At 39.2% G+C, this 19,804-nt stretch overlaps 1 protein-coding gene across 3 annotated transcripts in view; it reads right to left on the bottom strand.

Annotated features, from left to right (window-relative positions):
- The window catches only part of LOC126481433 (zinc finger protein 37 homolog), an 80,351-nt gene extending 67,299 nt beyond the window's left edge, over nt 1-13,052 (bottom strand). Inside the window, exons 1-2 of one of the 3 annotated variants that reach the window (XM_050105182.1) lie at nt 12,937-13,052; nt 5,388-5,593 (exon numbers count right to left, since the gene is read on the bottom strand). In XM_050105182.1, the coding sequence (XP_049961139.1) occupies nt 5,388-5,593; nt 12,937-12,979 (249 nt within the window). In that variant the 5' untranslated portion in view covers nt 12,980-13,052. Of the gene's footprint in view, nt 1-5,387; nt 5,594-12,366; nt 12,382-12,750; nt 12,834-12,936 lie in introns of those variants that run through there. The other 2 variants (XM_050105183.1, XM_050105184.1) reach the window with 2 other exon arrangements.
- Between the last annotated feature and the right edge of the window lie 6,752 nt (nt 13,053-19,804).

Raw genomic sequence — 19,804 nt, 5'->3', positions numbered from 1 at the left:
TTAAAGCTTACGGCCATTAAGGCCTTTGTCAGCAGTAGACGCACGCCCACGCCCACCCACACCCTCACTCCCCCCTCCCCCCCCTCCCCACACACAACACACACACGTAAAGGCAACTTGCACACACATCTGCAGTCTCGGAGAGCTGAAACCACACTGAACAGCAGCACCAGTGCATGATGTGGCGCCTGGGTGGGGGTGAGATGGAGGCTGTGGCAGGGAGGGAGAGGGGTAGTATGGTGGGAGTGGCGGACAGTGAAGTGTTGCAGTTTAGACGGAGGGGAGGAGAGATGGTGCGGATGGGGGAGGGGTAAGTAGTGGAAAGGGGAGAAATAAAAGAAATAAAAAGAAATTAAAAGAATGGATGTGGTGGTGAAATGACGGCTGTGTAGTGCTGGAATGGGAAAAGGGCAGAGGCTGGATGGATGAGGACAGTGCCTAACGAAGGTTGAGGCCAGGAGGGTGTCCGCCTCCACCCTGTTCCCATTCCAGCACTACACAGCTGTCAATTCACCGCCACACCCAGTCTTTTAATTTCTTTTATTTCTCTCCTTTCCACTACTTAACCCCTCCCCCTCTGCAGCTTCTCTCCTGCCCTCCATCTAAACTGCAACACTTCACTGTCTGCCACTCCCACCATACTACCCCTCTCCCTCGCTGCCACAGCCTCCTCCTTACCCCCACCCAGTCGCCACTCCCATCATGCACTGGTGCTGCTGTTCGCAGTGTGGTTTCAGCTCTCCGAGACTGCAGATGCAAGTTGCGTTTACGTGTGTGTGTGTGTGTGTGTGTGTGTGTGTGTGTGTGTGTGTGTGTGTGTGTGTGTGTGTGTGTGTGTGGGCACGCGCGGGCGCGGGTGTGTGTATGTGTGGCTACTGCTGACAAAGGTCTTAATGGCCGAAAGCTTTAATTGTGTGAATCTTTTTGCTGTGCCTATCGCGATTCAGCATCTCTGCTATATGGTGAGTAGCAAGTTTCCTTCTCTTCTATTCATGGCAGATAGTCAAAATTTTTACCACATGTGCTTAAAATGATATTCTCAAGGAACTTCAAAAATTTTCTCAATATCATTATCAGTTACCAAGATGCGAAGGTTCAAAGTTACAGTGCTTATGCACATAGTATACAGTCTGGGGTGTAAACGTAATTTTAACTGACATAGTGAACACACGGCAAAGGTTCTAGGGTCATACAAGGGTTCCGAGGACACCAAGCTATGTTTTAGTCAGTATTTTTTCCACCAATAAAATTTTAAGGTGAGCTCTCCCTGAATAATGGGCACTTTACACACGTACAAATATGCCCAAAGTGGTAATGCAGTGACAAAAAATGGGGTAAAAGGGTGTTAACATGTCTGAAAAGAACTTAAAATGACTGCCAAAAACTATGTAAAACTGGAAAATATTCAGTAAAATATTTCTGGTAACATTTTTTCTCTTAAGGTACAAATCATTAGCCAGGCATTTTTGCTAAATTGTGATCAATAAGCAAATAATCTGGTGTGAACCTTATATTATGCTCACTCATTTGTTGTTTATAGATGTCAAACTATATAAATGGGTTGACATATATAAATAAATTGTCAAAACTTTGCTGATTGAGAGCATTCATTTTATATATATAAGCAGCACAGCCTGCTGTGGCAGGGAAAAGAAGGGAACCAGCGAAAATATGCTCCTGTCAGAGCACAGGAAATGCAGATATATTACTCTTTAAAAGGTTTACAGAAAAGTGGAGAATTTTCTGCCTGAATCCTAATTCCACCTTCCTCACAAAAAATATTGGCATACGAACATATTCACACTTTTTATGCTTAAAAACAGTAGCAGAGAGACAGTAATGGTGGAAGAAAGAGGAGATGGTGGCAGTGGGAGAGAAAGAAAGAGGAGACAATGACCATGAGAGAGAGAACATGGAAGTGAAAGAAAGATGGAAGAAGACAACAGCCGTGGGAGTAAAAAAGAGGGGAGATCAACGGGCAGTAAAAGAGAAAGAGAGACAGACGGAGAGAGAAGCAGTGGGACTAAAAAAGAGAGGAAACACTGGAAAGTAGAAGTACGAATGAGTAGAGACTGGGGGGAGGGGGGGGGGGGGAGGGGGGGGGTCTGAACCTTGCAGACCAGTGAAGTTTAACATGTAAGTATAGTGAAGGGTGCATTTTGGAAACACATGGATATGGGGGCAAAAATTAATTGCACGTCCCAAGAATTTTTGACCTGCCAAGGTATGACATATGCAGTGGCAGTGGGAAATAATGACAAAAGGAGACTCTGCGAGACGAAACTGTGGCAGTGAGACATATGTGGTGTGCTCAAAAGTAACTGTAATTTTTTATTTCATGAGATTTATAAACTCAATTTTTCAATTTTTTTATATTGTTTGTAGGCCTACACATGTTCCTCATTTATGTTTGCATTTTCAGATGTTTTGAATATTTAGCTTATTGCTAACAAATGAAAAGGATAAACATGTTTTTAAGTGCTTGGCAAATTTTTACTTTCAAAAAACATGGATCAAAGAGTTTCCATTAAATTCTGTTTGAAAATGGAATGAAGTGCAGTGCCGCATTTGAAATGTTGACTCTGGCTTTTGGCAAATCTACTATCAATAAGACAAGAGTTTATGAGTGCTATAAACAGTTCAGAGAGAGTCAAGAACACATTTAAGGTGACAACCGCCCTGGATGCCATAGCACATCAATTACTGATAACAATGTGGAAGAAGTAATGAAAATGGTTCTGAAAAATCACTATCAAAGATGTTGCTGATGATGTCTGCATATCTTTTGGCTCATCCCATGGAATTTTTTCCAGACTATTGGGCACGTGTTGCAGCAAAGTTTGTTCCAAAATTGTTGAATTTTAACCAAAAATTACGTCACATCGACATAGCTGAATAAAGTCAACAGCAATTGAGAACTTCTAAAGAAGGTTATAACAAGTGACAAAACATGGGTACGACGTTGAAACCAAAGCCCAATTGTACTAATGGAAATTGCCTGACGAGCCGAGACTGAAAAAAAATTGGCAATTTCTTTGATTACAATGGGACGGTCGTACAGTCAATAAGGAATACTACCTGAAAATTATGTGCTATTTGTGTGACGTAATCTTGAAGAACACATCCAGAATTGTGGTAAAATGCCTCACAGAAATTTCATCATGATAATGTCCCACTCACACACGAATGCCTGTTCATGATTTTTTTGGCAAAAAAGTTATGTTACCTCAGCCACCATATATTTGCTGGACATGGCCCCCTGCAATTTTTATTTTGAGGCTGAAGAGAACCATGAAAAAAGATAACCACTGATGAGATAACAGAATTGCTGGAGGAACTGAACACCATAACAAAAAGTGAGTTCTTGAAGTTATAACATTATTTGTTTATGGTTCATTTAAATTTTTTGCTTCAAAATTTTCACATATTGGTACTATATTTTCTGTAGATGTAAAGTGAAGTGTGCTAGACTGGAGTTCTTTGCATTGTATGTGAGCAATGTATATAAAATACTATGCAATTTCTTTATTGTGTTAAATAATTTTCTGGAGACATTTTGTATTTAAAAATGTTTGTTTGTATAAATTGTCCATGCTGATGTAAATCTGACAATTTAAGAAATGGTCCCACTTAGGAACAAAGTAAGAAATAGGTGTTACGCAAAAGCCAATGTGCTTTTGTTTGAAACGAAAGTGACTCTAGGGAGTGGAAAACATGGCAAGAGCGAATTGGCACGCTACCTAGAGCAAGTGCGGGAAGTAAGTCACACAGTCTGTAGGCAGCAGTGATTGAGGCAATACCCTTGTGGAGCAGGAGAAGCTTTGCCTGCAAATTTACACAAAATTGCCTCAGATGAGGACTGCAAACAGCTTACGGCATACTTGTGAGTTGTTGGGCTACTGTATGTAAAACTGAATGACACCAAGACGAGAAATGGAGCCCATACAACAAGATACTTGCAGGCCATACTGTGGGTAGTGTGGCCGTCATAACTGCTCGCCACATCCAAGCCTACAACCACCAGGTAAAAATTTTAGAGGGAGACCAAGAGATGAATACACTAAACAGATTCAGAAGGACGTAGGGTGCAGTAGGTACTGGGAGATGAAGAACTTTGCACAGGATAGAGTAGCATGGAGAGCTCCATCAAACCAGTCTCTGGACTGAAGACCACAACAACAAACATACATCTCACTGGGTTGTTATCTACACACACACACACACACACACACACACACACACACACACACACACACACACACACCCTCACTCACTCACTCACTCACTCACTCTGGAGGAAATCCAACTGCAAACAGACATCTGACAGTGCTGTCAGAAATATCCCTCTATCACACACTGCAAGGTGGCATGTGGGGTAGGTAACTGACCCTGATAAGACTCCATGTGCTTTCAGACAAGGAGAGCTTTTTCAAAAAATAACAACTATGAACAGTTTTCCAAAGACCAGCAAAGTGCATGAGCACTGAAGAATTCAGTACATTTCCAGAGACCTTTCCCAACCTTGGCAGAATTTTGCTACAAATTTGCAGACTCCTACAGAAACAAGAAAATCAATTTATTTCAAGGCAGAGCTTAATCCCCTCCCCCTTTGACAGCAAAAAGATTTTCTGAAACATTAGCCCTCTGACTGCTCTGGACGTGTTAACACGCACGCCTTTGTACCTGTCCCTGTGCTGTGTGCTCTGAACGTGTCTACACACGCCACCAGTCCTTGTACCTGGTACTCTGAATGCGTCTATGCATAGACACGTTCAGAGTACCGGGTAGACAGAGTGGTGGCGCATAAGCATGTTCAGAGCACACAGGGACAGGTACGAAGGTGCGCACGTTAACACGTCCAGAGCAGTCAAAGGGTTCAAGGAGCTAGGTCTCAAACTCCAAGTCAACATAGCTTGTCATACACGGGGCAGAGTATTAGAACAATGAAGGAGAGATGTAAATAGTGTCAGCTACATACCTAGGTAAAGCAGTCAATAAAATCAGCCAAACACTACCTGGAGTAGGGAGTATGATATGAGCAATATTGTGGTCCAGATGTCATTCCTAGGGCAGGATAATTAAGGAGCAAAACAAATCAGTGTGTTGCCGAATTTAATAAACTAAGGCACATTCTTCAATTCATACTGAATACATCAATATTTCACTTGCTGCTCAATCTGTCAGAAACAGAATATACAGGAAGCAGACATTTTACAGATCATAAGATCCAAATTTATCATGTCTCATATTTGTTTTTAGTGCCCGACACAGAGTAACAGTTCAGCTGTGAAAATGTTTCACAATGAGATTCTTAGCACATATGCATACCTAGTATAAACATCATTCTTGGCAACTTTATGGATGTTTCTACACAAACTACTACTCACCTTCTTCTTAATGTAGGATTTGCCCTTCGGAATAATATTCCTAGGAGAAATGCGTGGCTCAGCTGTATTAGTGCATTTAACACTAGGATCAGAACGGAGTTTCTGAGATGCCACTTCAGCAAGTAATTCCAGGAGAGCACCAGAACCGCTGCCAGTACTAATATATCTTTCATCCATTTCTTCAGGTGATGTCTGGATGCCAGACACTAAACACAAAAAATATGCACAATTACTGCATTTGTAAAATGAGTAAAACAAACTAGACTTTAGTAATGAAACCATCACTCACCAACACCACTACTACAATCCACATGGCCATTATATATATCTAGAAACATCAGCCAGACACAACTGATAACAGATTATGTATTGAATTTCCAAGAGTCAATGGAGTTCTGTGACACTTTTCATTTCACAGCACAATCACAGGTGGTGTGATGTTTCACTAATGTTGATTAATTGTAATCTGTGGTGTACTGAGTCAATTAAGAGAACGGAGAGGAGGGGACATGTGGAGGCTAGGGGAGGAGGAGACTTGCTTTCAAACAACAAGAAGTATTTGAAGAATATCAGCATAAGATAATCCATGTACAAAAACAACCAGATATGATCATTAATTTTGGGTCAATTGGCAACAGAAGCCAGCATATCAGCAGACCTAGCACAGAGGGACAAAGAACAACAACAATCTAAGGTGTAGACAATAATGCGTACATGTTTGCAGAGTATCACAAATTAAAATAGTCCCGTAAAGTGCCTCAAGACATTTTAGAAAAACTGCCATAAATAAAAGTATACTGGATGGAATTATATTTCATTCTTTGAAAAATCTAAATTTAGCAGTGGCCCAGTCTACAAATCACATGTTTGTACCTGAAAAGAGCACAGCACCCTATTCTCTATTCAGTCCCCCACCCCACTTCTGTAGGCACAACTTTCCACTACCCTGATGGTGAATGGAATGCATTTGCAGGATCGATCTCTGGCAGATATCAACATGGCTGCTTTCTGATGCAACTTACATCAACAGTCCTTCTATTCCTTTTGTGGAAGAAAATTATAATCATACCTGTCAAGAGGAGCTGTTGAACAAAGGTAAGGGCATTACTCGAGTGGGAGCACCAGCGGGCTCCACAGGCTTCAAAATATTAACCAGGTCACGGATTTACTTGGAAAACATAAGGGGGCAGTCAAACAAAAACTGAAAGCCCTCAAAAGTGATCACCATAAGTGTTAAGGCATTTATCCCAGTGGGAGACAAGACTCTTTATCATAGAATGTAGTTGGCCGCTGATAGATCCACTCTTGCACTTCCTCATCAGACTGAAACAGACATCTACGCATGTCTTTCTTCAGGTCACCAAAGATGTAAAAATCACATGGCAAAATATCCAAGCTGGAAGGACAAAGTTGCAGTGTTCCCAACCAAACTGCTGAAGTGCAGCCTTCATATAATTGGCAGTGAGGGGATAGGCATTATCGTGCAACTGTATAAATCCATTCAACTGCATTCTGACAGCCTGAAACATCCTGCATCTCTCCCACCAAAGAATTCCAAACATGTTCTGGTAAGGTCATGACGATCTCCTCCTGCAATTCCTGGGGCCTTCTGGTAATCAAGTTCCTCAAGCGTGGAACCACACTCAATCCACAGTGCTGTGAAGACACTTTGTAGAAACTGTGATGTACCGTAAAGCCAAAACACCCAGGGATGCTGTCGGATGATTCATCCTGTTGCAGAATAATGCCTGCCCCACACTTCCAATCCGACGAATGCTTCAATTCAGCAATTTGGTTGCGAAATACTGCAACATCCTCTGTACTGCCCAGATCTTCCACTGTGTGATTTTCACATCTTCGGCAACCTGAAGAAAGAAATTTGTAGACATCTGTTTCAGTCAGACAAGGAAGTGCAGGAATGTGTACAGTTGTGGATCCATCAGTACCCGACCGATTCTGCAGAACAAGAATTGATCGCCTCATCTCCCAGCGAGATAAATGTCTTAATGCATGTTATGATTACCTATGAATGGAACCATTCCATGGACCCATTGTGGCAGGTGTTCAGTTTTCATTTGACTGCCCCTCATAACTACAGTAAAATTGTAGAAGGAAGATTCCTGACAGCGCGCAGCACTGTTGCCAGCTTTCACAATTGCTGAGTGCAAACTGCTGCAGGTGAAAATGATAATCATCTGCAGAGAAGCAGCAACACTGAGGCATTCCCACAGAGACTAATACAAAATCATGTTACGTGATTAGTTGACGCTGAAGTGCAAAGCAGCTCCACCAAGCCCACTCAACTGTCAGGAACTATCACCAACATTACTACAGGACAGCGCCTTACATGATTGTTATGAAGCTGGGGAATGTGTTTCTTGAAGAAGCTTAACATTGAATTTCTGCACTATTCAGCTGTTGCAAATGCCATCCTCTCATTTTTGGAGTCAGATGAGAACTACAAAACATCTACATCAGTGTATTCCAACAAATCACAGTGTACCTGAAAATGTGTTCTCCAATGTATGGTGTCAGATTAAATTAGAAGCGTGTCTCTACATACAGTGTAATATCTCATTTGATATTTACATTTTTTAGATGAGCATAGAAAATCTAAGCATTATATGCCAAGATTAAATTGCATTCGTTGCACAAAAGCCTCTAATACAAGCACTTCAGCATGTAAAGGAAGGTCTAGTAGCAGTAGTAATTTATTTATCCAAGGATTATTTTAAAATGATGTGTCTGTCAGCTTAATAGAAAGAAAACATGTTAATCTGTCAGCTTAATACAAAGAAAACATAAGTCATGTACACAGACATATGACTACAAACATACGTTTAATGGAGAGAGGACGTGGTTGGTCATAGCTTTGCTCTAGGAACCATCTCAGTATTTGCCTGAAGTGATTTAGGAAAAAACATTTAAAACTTTTCACTTTTCAGAGCGTAAATTGTGAGCAGTTATTAACTTGTTTGACTTCCATGGAACTGTTTAAAGGCACTTCTTTTGCATGGCTGGAGACCTTCCATGTAATGACAAATGAAAGAGCAAATTAATAAAAAGAAAAATGCAAGAAGATAACACCAAATTATTTCTCAAGGTTGAGATTCATCTAAGCAAACAGTAATATTCACAGTCTTCTTCACTTGTATTTTATTAGAATAAATGAATAGTTTCAACTTTACAGCCATCATCAGACATTAATACAATTATGCATCCTCACGTCTCATGTTATAAGATCTGAGTATTGCTGTGAAGGTGAAAACAGTTTTCTGCTCAAATAAAATACAATGTGATTATGTATGAGTTCCATAATATATTTAAATACGAAGGTTGTGGGTCTCCTTCAGAGGTGAAAGTTGCTCCATTTCTTGAAATTTGCCTTGCTAGCAAGGCTAGGAGGATGAGGACATGGTCTGGAAAATTTCTTGTGTCCACAAGTAACAGGTTCCAGTTACAAGAGTTGAGGGGAAAGGAGCCTCAAGATTGTGTAGGAGTAGGAAATGCACAGCAGACTCTGTCCCTGAGCAGGTCTAAAAGTACCACAAATGTTAGGAAGAGGAGAGTCTTGCTGCTAGACAGAGGTATAGACACTCAGTTATAGGAGCAGTTAGGGACAGTGTCTTAGGACACCAGCACTTTCTAACTGAGAGCTGGGCTGAATCAGGTCATGAGAGGCTTAATACCTTTGAATGACTTCACAGAAGGTGATCAGACAGTAATATAGGGTGTGTCAATGAACAATTTGGATAAGGACAAGATGTACCTCACAGGTGATGACATGACAAGATAGCTTACTTACCTGGTAGCACCAATGTGCACTTGCTCAAGCTGTTCTGGCAACACAATCAGCCTCCTCTTGGCAGTCCTGCACAGCGAGTTAATGTGGAGATGGAAATCACACTAATGACCGTCCTCACATTGCATTGGTACCTGTGCGAATTATTGGGTGATGCTGTTACACTAAGCATGATCTGCACCACAAAAGGACAGGGGAGTTTGGTGGTGCTGATTAGAGAGAGTATATCAAGTGGGTAAGTAGCCGCAAATGATCAAATACCATTTAGCCCCCCCTCCAAGAGTGTCAACCTATACTAAGAGATTTCTTCAACAGGCACGTGGAAGATATAATATACCAAAACAGAGGTTAGTACAGATTGCTAATGCAAAATAATTTGGGTAAAAAGTGTTAAAATAGGATCATAAACAATAATTTAATGCTTTTATAGACCTCCTGCCACTGGATTGGTGGTGGCAGAAACTTGGGGAAGATTTTGCATAAATTTCCTTGTCATATTATAGTACTTGGTGGAGATTTAAACTTATCAGCTATAGACTCAATTCCTTAATGCAGGTGATAGGGGCACGGTATCATGTGGAAGTGTTCTGATGACTTATCCACAAATTATCTTGAGCAGTTAATCAGATAACCAAATACTGAATGTTAAAAATTATATATCCCAGTCAGCAAGAGGCCCAAACATTGGACTCAAGAGTAAAACAGAGAATTCGTGGCAATTAAGTTGTTACAGCATCACTGAATACAGCTGTAAATAAGAATGTAAAGAGAGGTAGCAAGGTATTTCTGCTTAACAAAAGTGACAAAACATTCAGATTGCCTGCGTGGTCAGCACGAAAAATTCACATCTGAGATCAAAAATGTTGACTCTCAATGAACAAAGTCCAAGCCTATTGTACAATATCTATTAGAGAGATACGTGCAAAAAGTTCAAACAAATTTAACGTATTGCACATAAATAGGCAGAAAGACAATTTCAGATCACTGGAAGCAGTCAGACCACTAAAATATCTAGAGACTACTTAGAGAACTGAAGAGCAGGGTTAATAACTACAGAGGACAACTACTACACACTGTCACATTACAATCATCATCGATGGCCTATACTTCCTGCCGGAAGATTCAAATAGCGCACAAACACTTTCACTGGTGACTCAAGAGTCTGATATGAGAGCCCACTTGGCACCAAATGGCCCCATTACAATACATGATCACAATGTAATGCTTATTAAAAGAGAATCACGTGTCAAAGACCTAACATGCATGATACTAATGTCTTGCCATTACAGCTGAGCAACATCTCACTCATCATGCAGTGGTGCTGACTCAGTTATACAGACGGACTGATGTAAAGCATAGAGATGTGCATGGGGCATGGTAGAATGTTTATGATCTGAGTCAGTTTTCTGGATAGACTGACGCGATTACAAGGGGCATAACATCATGCCCATGATCTTGAAATCACAAGCAGATGCCAGTACTGTGTACAGTGAAAGTGTAGGGAGATGTTTGGTAACACGGTAAAATTATTCCTTTCATTGTAAGTTACCTTGTGCAAATTATGTGTGAGAAAAAGAAAACTGCACATTATGAATCAAATGAATGAGGAAGTGCACTTAAGACACCTCATTTCCAGGAGGACAGAGTTTATTCTGTCCTGACATCTTGATTCAGGTATTCTCAAATAATTTCAGGCAAATGCTAATGGTTCCTTCAGCAAGGCCAAGGCCAATCACGTGCCCTATCCTCAGAAAAACATCCTTATTTCCGTATGTATGTATATTTGAGCTATAATTTCACTGCACAATGACAAATAACGCTACACCATTATCATATTATCCCCGGATGTTCCTGTTAGCTACCTGACAAGTATAATTCATCATAAACTGGCCTCAATTGTTACACATTTACATAAACATTTCTCTTTCATAAATGCCAGTGTAGTCATGCACATATTACGCCAAAAATTCATTTCTCCCCCTCCTTAAAGTACAGGCCGACATGATAATTTTACAACATAAATTTATTCTACGTTAACATGATTAATGTAGGATAGTTTATTGTTCCTACAGAGTTCAGCACATATTACGCCAAAAATTCATTTCTCCCCCTCCTTAAAGTACAGGCCGACATGATAATTTTACAACATAAATTTATTCTACGTTAACATGATTAATGTAGGATAGTTTATTGTTCCTACAGAGTTCAGCAGTTGCTTCTCTTCTTAACATTCGTAAAGATGGGTAGTTCAGGGGTCATGTACATGCCTTAGAAAAAGTCAGGAATAGGAACTGAACATTTGTATTCGCTACTGTACAAATATTATAGTGCACAAACACAACCACTAAACATGTACGTAAAAGAACACTGTAACAGCAAATGGAGAGGATAAATTCCAGCTTCAGTTGTATACACACTTTGTTTATTGTAGAGTTATAAAAGAACACACATTCAGAAACAATGCAGCTTAAGTCAGTAGTACTGAAGAGGGGACATACCAGCACCCAGCATCACACACTTCAGTTGATCTTTTCTTTTTTTTGGGTGGAAAATATATTAAGGGACACACAGTGCCTCCCATCAATAATTTGCCTTATGCTCTGTCATATACTGTTAGGTAGAACAGGTCAGTTGGTATTTTACAATGAATCTTACATGCAGCAATGACGTGTGCATTTTTTTTCAAACTCCTGGACAATAAAAAGTGCATGACAGATGACGAAAGGCAAAATTCAAAATTTGGCCCTGGTTCTGAACACACTATTCTTCTCCAAGTAAGTTTCAGCTGGTACTGATTTAAGTGGTACATTGTCATACAGAGGTGGGCATTTGTAACCCTAGATGAATATCTAGTTTCAGAAACACATTCAATAATTTTACTTCTTGTATGCACCCTATTCCCACATATATGTTTATTATGGCCCTTGTTTATACAGTAGTAATTGCTTCTTTGTCCAACGAATATTCTAAAGACAAATGACAGCAAGTAGCGATATTTCGAAGTATTGTCGATGTATGGCCAGTAATTCGTTGGGTGGTTCATTAAGAAAAGAATCTATTGACCCATTTTGGTTTTTGAACGTCTAGCGGCAATGTTATTGGAAACAAACAACTGGTTTGGCTAACTTTTAATGGATACAATAAGGTAAATACACCTAGTGTGTGTGGTTTTTTTACCTTACTGAAACGCCCAATATCACAAAAGGAGACTCATTTCTTAGAGAAATTTTGGTAGCCCTTACAAAAAATTTTACGTTGCCAACTGGCGCGCAATTTGGAAGAAGGCGACACATATCAGTACGAAAAGGTTAAATTCATAAATCATCACACCAGTTATGTCAGCTGCCTTCAAAATATGGCACTCGCATATAAAGAAAATGAAAACTTCCAGATCGTACAAGTGGCGTCATTTTGATTATGCAGGCAGTGGCATTCCACTCAACTGACAACGCCCTTTCCCCTTCATTTGGAGCGTAGGCGACTTACGAGACAACGCAAACCTTATCAACTACATAACATACTACAGTGCTTAAATTTGGAGCATAAATATTTTATAAATACCATATAACAAATACTCTGGTCTGGCGCGGTTTTCTGTACACTAGCAGACGCCATAGAGACGCGCTAGCAGCCGACGCCTTTCATGATAAGTTACCTAAGATTATTTCACTTACCGTACATTGTAATGTTCTATTTCTTATTGTAAACACATCACAATGGAATCTAATATTTTCTAATAATACTCACTGCTTTGGTACCCCCCATTTTCAAAAGCATTTTCGTTAAACATTTTCTTATACACTGACTTTTCATTTCAGCGATACATTATATCAAAGATAATTACAGAAAATACAAAGTTGGACAAAACAACACTATCATTGGTTAGCATTTTTTTTCCCCCCGAGGTAAATGGATATAGAAACGAGGAAGTTTGAGAAGAAATTAAGCTAATCAATAAATATTTGTCTTTTATGGCGACAATAGATATTGTTTAATTGAGTACAGTTTGCACAAATATTCAATCACATCTTGACAAAATTTAAAAGTGGTATACATTCGCAACTTGCATTAAATGATATTTATAAAAGTAAAATTTTTCTCGTCATAAAACGCAAAAGTGAAGTATCCCTACACTGCAATATCAATGAGTGAAAACTGGAATCATTTAATCCGTATAAACGCATGGGTGTTACGGTATCTAAGGACGTGAAATGTCACTATGACAAAAGCTCAGTCGTAGGTAAAGAAGGTTCAGATACGGGGAAAATGCAACATGTTTACAAAGCAGATTGCTTACAAAAGACTTGTATCGTCTATCACAGAATATTACTCAACTCTATGAGGTTCGTATAACTAACGGAAGAACACCACCAAGCTGCTGATAAGCCTGAACTGACATACCAGTACGCTTTAAGACAGACGCCAACATCATCACGGCCATTTAAGCAATCATTCTTCGCGCTCTCCATGAGCGAACGGAGCACGAAAAAAATCTTAATACAAAAGGGAACACAGCGACCATCGTGTAACGAAATTCCTTTATTGTTTTTCTCAGCCTCAGGTCACACCTATTTGTGTGAATTGGGACTGTGAAATACGATAACAGAAGCCCTAATATGTATACAATGGACAGTAGCCTCTGCCAAGCATTTCATAGTGCTTCACAGTGTACAGATGTAGATTACATAATTTAATTTATAAAAGCTAGAAACAAAAATCATACCTTACTAATTTTGGGTGATTGTATTCAGACAAACAGTTGCCTTCGTTAGCTGAAATTTCACTCGTATTGTACACGGGAGCATGTTTAGCCTGGTGATATTAGCGATCTTTTTTATAGTTCCTTCTAGAGAAGCACTGTGCAGAAGGCATACTCCTTTGCTCTTCATCTCCATGTGGTTTTACACATAGTTCCCTTGTTCTTTTAGGACGTTGGTAAACGCGGCCGTTTCATTTACTGGAATGTAGCCACATAAAGGATAAAATAACATTCAAAAAGTAGCTGTTGAGAGACAAATATACATCCGAAAAAATTGTAAAAAATTGGTTTCGTATTTAGCCTGGATTCAGTTTAACCTTACTTGGTATGTTCTAATGCTGAAGTCGTTGTACGCCTTTAAATATGTTGGAGTAGAGGCACAATTATTCAGTTTAGGGGGGAATCAATGTGAATTGACATTTGACAACTCCAGTTATGCTCATAACCTCTGTCTACTGAACTACACCGGACTCAGCAGAATAATTCGCTGGAAAAAAATAGGAGTCCATAGTGGTGCCTAAACAAAGACTGTCGGTGGACATGAGAATTATTTATTATTCCACATTACTCGAACAATCTCAGTAAGCACCCTCAGCTTGGGCGCAGCCTGTGATATCCCCATGTTAGTGTGGAGCCGTGGCAGCTATCCTTGCATTTCAGGCATACTGCCTAGATGCAGGACTCTTAACACGGCAAATGCCGACATACCAGATGCTGATAGAGTGGCAGCAGCCAAAGCACTCTGCTCGGATTGGCGGCAAACGAGCAGTGGCCCAGTGTCTCAAAAACGTGACAGATGGCTGCGTGGCTCATGAGGCGAACTCAGGACCATTGGCTATGACAGTGGGTCAGGAGGCGATAGAGAGAACCACAGTTTGTACCTCAGACCCAGAGGCAGATTTACATATAGGCCCACTAACCATGGGCCTAGAGACGGCAGCTTTAGAGGGCGGCATTTTTTGCACTGTGTTTGTTTCCATATTTTGCCTTTTAAAACAACTGCGCTTATAAATGACAAAAATTATTAATACTATGAAATAACTTGATAGCTTAAAGAAGCCATAAGAATGACAATTGACAATACAAGCTTGAAAATATTATTAGTTTACTTGGTGACAAAATGGAAATTCAAACTTTCAATTTCGGTCTGGAATCATTTTTATGAAACTGTACAATAATATTTTAAAGTAAGCTATCAGGAAGACAACCAATAATATGGGCTTTGAAACATTATTACTCTGAGAATGCTGTCGGCTTCTAACGTCTGTTCATTAGGGATCGAGAAAGTGGTGACAATGAAATTAAATTATTCTGCTTTGACGTTATGGTCTTCACCATTTTATTTCATAGAAGTTTTGTCAAGTAATCCAAGCTAGTCAGTTGATCACTGTCATGTTTGAAGTAAAAAGCTTTGTGCTTGTCTGCTGTGTGGTACGATTTTGAAGTGGATACTTTTTATTTACAAACTTATTTGCTTTTGGATCGGTGTTTGTTGACAATTTCATAGGTGGTAACATCAATAAGTGACCAAAACAGACATGCAATATTAAGAGTGGCAGCATTTCGGAAATTAGTGAAGGAAAAGCGAGAACGAGAAGCTAATGTTTCAAAAACGCTTGCCAAAGTACACAAATTATGCACAAAAAATGTTGCTGGTTCGACTTCGAGATCAAGTAGTACTGATGACAGGTCCAACACTGCAGCTGTAGTGAAACCAGCAAATACGAACGAAACAATAGTTAAAAATGAAGAAAAACAAATTGCACCTGAATTCGAGTCTCATCAAAAGCTAAGTGCCGAATCAGATATCAAACAAAGAAATAATGGCGGTAGTGATGATCCTGTGGTATGGTGTGTTAGTGAATCAACAATCAACACTCTTTTACATTGTGTCATTAATCGAAATTTTAGTGGTGCTTTTTCTGATTCACGAATGTCAATAGGCGATAAAACCAGATATTTGAACAAAATTTTATTTTATCATGAACTTTTCAATGGTGACTTAACTTTTCGTGGTTACTTAGTATACACCTGTAGCACTATTTTTGTGTGACATGTAAATTGTTCAGAGGTAAGACCATGATTGCTACTACTGGTATTTCAGATTGGAGAGATATTTCTAATATTTTATATCATCATGAAAATTCACATGAAATTTCACTTTTAACAAGAAAAATATCACTTGGAACGATAGAAAACTATATTGAGTCATACGCTGAGACAGAAAAAAATTACTAAGCAATATGTTGAAAAGGGCGTTTGCAATAGTGAAAAAGTTAAAAAGTAGTGGACTTTCCCTAAGTTGACACGTTGAATAATTCTATTCATCATATAATGGCCAATTTCTGATGTTTCTTGAAGTTACAGCCGAGTTCGATCCTTTTCTCACAGAGCACACTGAACGAAGTGGAAATCAGAGGCAGGTACAATGTGTGATGAAATAATAGAGCTACTTTCTGAACAAATAAAAAGAATTATCATAAGTAATAGCAAACAGGTCAAATATTGCTCTGTAATAGTAGAGTCTACTGCAGACATTTCACATATTGATCAATTATCTTTCATGTGTAAACGAGAATGGTGAGCCTGTTGAACGCTTCCTTCTGTTTCTACCAAAACTGGGATAAAAGCCTGAAAATGTAGCTGAGGCCATACTGGAAATCCTGTCTAAATATTCCATTGATATTACTGACTGTAGAGGCCAGTCACATGACACTGCAAGCAACTTGTGCCTATACACATTTGCAGGCAGGCACTAAGCAACTAAACAACGAAATCCGAAAGAGCGTTATGTATTTTGTTCAGCACATTTGAAATTAGTTGGCACTAGTGCTGCAAGCTGTCACCAGGAACAATGTTCATTTTTCAATTTAGTGCAACACATTTATAATTTTTTATCTGATTCTACCTGATGCTGGTATCAAGTCCATTCTTTCATAAAACCAGGAAGTAAAACATTTAAAACTTTATCACAAATACGTTGGTCAGTAAGAGAGGAAGCATGTGTAAGTCTAAATGAAAATTGGGAGAACATTATCAACGCCCTCACACATGTTACTAATATTACCTGTGAGAAACTATTTGCGTGAAATGAGGCTTCAGCTTTACTGAACCAATTCAGTTGACCAGAAACAGAATTCATTATGACAGTTTGGGAGGACATACTCGAGAAATTTAATAGTGTAAATGTGAAATTGCAAAGTGTAAATATTGGTATTGAAATGATGCATGAATTATATTAATCACTTGTAGGATTTACTAGCTCTGTTTCTTGCACTTGTAACTATCATGAAAATAAATCTATGGCGATTATAACTGATATAGACTATGAATGCATCTATAAAAGATCAAGGAAACGCAAACTTCATTTTGATGAAGAAGTGGACACTGAAGAAGTTCCTCTGACTGCTAGGTAGAAATTTTGAGCAGAAACATTTTGCCCATTACTTGACTACTTGTACAATGAAGTAGTGTGGAAGAAGGCCTGTTACAGAATACTGTTAGACTTCTTCATAATTTTCAGTCAACTTAAGAATAGTTCACCAGACTTTATTTCTGAACCCTCAGCAAAACTCCAAACATCATATGAAACTGATTGAGAATGCCGGCCGGAGTGGCCGTGCGGTTCTAGGCGCTACAGTCTGGAACCGAGCGACCGCTACGGTTGCAGGTTCGAATCCTGTCTCGGGCATGGATGTGTGTGATGTCCTTAGGTTAGTTAGCGTTCATTAGTTCTAAATTCTAGGCGACTGATGACCTCAGAAGTTAAGTCGCATAGTGCTCAGAGCCATATGAACCATTTGATTGAGAATCTTCCTTCCCAAGTGGAAGTGTACATTTTGCGGCACTTTTGAAATCTCGTAAAATAAGTGATGTACCAGTCTAAGTGCGATTTGGGAGTGGAATGGTAGAGAAGTAGTATGAAAATGGTTCAACGAACCCTCTTCAAGGCACTTAAGTGTTAATTGAAGAGTAACCATGTAGATGTAGGTGTAGATTTGATATGGAAGACGAATACTGCCTTATAGTTTAGGGAAGCTGACACTCCTTGGAGGATGATCAGGGCCCAGAAAGCTGGGTCGGTATTGAGGACACGCCCTAAAGTTGACACTGTGCTCTTGCTTTGGTCTATCAGTAAATATGAAGAAGTTTTCTAGCTGATTAGACAGCATGTTCCGATGCTGTCTGAACTATTGTAAAATGCTGTTGGTGAAGAGGTTCACTGCTATGTATACTATCAGAGGTGTTGCTCTGACTACAATCATGGACATTTTGCAAGTTTAAATTGATCTGTCTAAACATGGGGTGGTGGGGACTTAGCAGATGTTGATACTAGTTTTTATAGCTGCTATATGTTATCAGAAAAGTAGCACTGGTTAAGAGCAGACTGACCACTCTGTCGAATGGTACAAACTAGCTTGAACATGTAAAAACTCTGCTACACTGTCTGTTGACTGACAGAAAAGTTAGTACATTAATCTGGGGACCAGCACATAACTGTGAGTGAATTTAAGAATGAGTGAGATATTTTTTATGAACTTATACTGTATACTTATCGATTATTGCAGAAAACTGATATACAGGCAGATATTTTTGGTGCGTTACACAGATTTACACAAATATTTTATTGAAAGACATAACCGCCATTTGACTGTACAACAGGTTTTATTCTACACTCTAGATTTTGGATTTAGGCCATTATTCCATAACCATATGAAGTCAATAAGTTATGCTACTTGTCAGTAAATTAGCCTGTTACACAAATGTTCTGGCATTTACTTTTGACAAAATTGGTTTATATAACCGAAGATACATATTTTAACAATGACTTGTGTTCTACACAAGTCTAATGATTTTTTAAATACTTGTAACACTTGAAAGCCTGAGGCCGAAATCTGGATTGTGGAATAATACCTGTTGTAGAGTCAAATGGTGGTTATATCTTTCAAAAATTTTATATGACTATCTCTTCACACCAAAGTAAAATCACTACACACACACACACACACACACACACACACACACACACACACACACACACACACACACAGACACACACACACACACACACACACACACACACACACACACATATATATATATATATATATATATATATATATATATATATATATATATATTCTATTAGGCACTTCATTAGTTATTTTGTGGCCTATAGCGCAGCAAGCACTAATTGTCACAAAACTCTCATGTTTTTTTCTGTAGGTTGCAAATGTTTTGTGGCTATCTGTCTTTGTAAGGGTTAGCATATTTACTCAGATTCATTATTCTAATACCTGCATGTTCAAAGTAAAAATATCAATGACAGAAAACCACACTCTAAAGAATTGGTTAGTGACTCTCTCTTCCTTGCACTTGCAGCCATGAACCCAGTCACAAAATATCAACACCCTGGCAACAAGCCAGACCCTGGGACGCTATCACTCTCTGTAGCCGCTCCCTCTTGTTCTACCACACATTCAGTCACAGCAGCTAGTTGCAAAGTTAAAATTCATACGCTAAAACTGCTACTCCAGATCACCCTGAACTCTGAACAGAATTCACGGGAAAAAAATGTCGAAAGCCAACATTCAACTTCATGGAAGAAGTTGAGATCACAGAATCAAGCATATAAAAACGAAATAATAATCACTATTAATATTACTGATCCCCAGTTAGCTCACTTTTGGTTTTAGTTCTGAACTGAGTAAGGGCTGGACTTAACCCTAAATAAGAGACTAGTGCCTGGGCCCCAAACCCAACACAGTGCGTCCCAGTGGACGGTAGGGAACGCTCCTGTAATCATACAGGACGGCTGTTTAGCCGAATAAACACACAAGGATCAAATAATGAAGG

This window comes from Schistocerca serialis, chromosome 5 (assembly GCF_023864345.2).
Source record: "Schistocerca serialis cubense isolate TAMUIC-IGC-003099 chromosome 5, iqSchSeri2.2, whole genome shotgun sequence".
Taxonomy (NCBI): Eukaryota; Metazoa; Arthropoda; class Insecta; order Orthoptera; family Acrididae; genus Schistocerca; species Schistocerca serialis.
The sequence above is the reverse complement of the archived record's forward strand: the minus strand, read 5'-3'. Positions and strand labels throughout refer to the sequence as shown.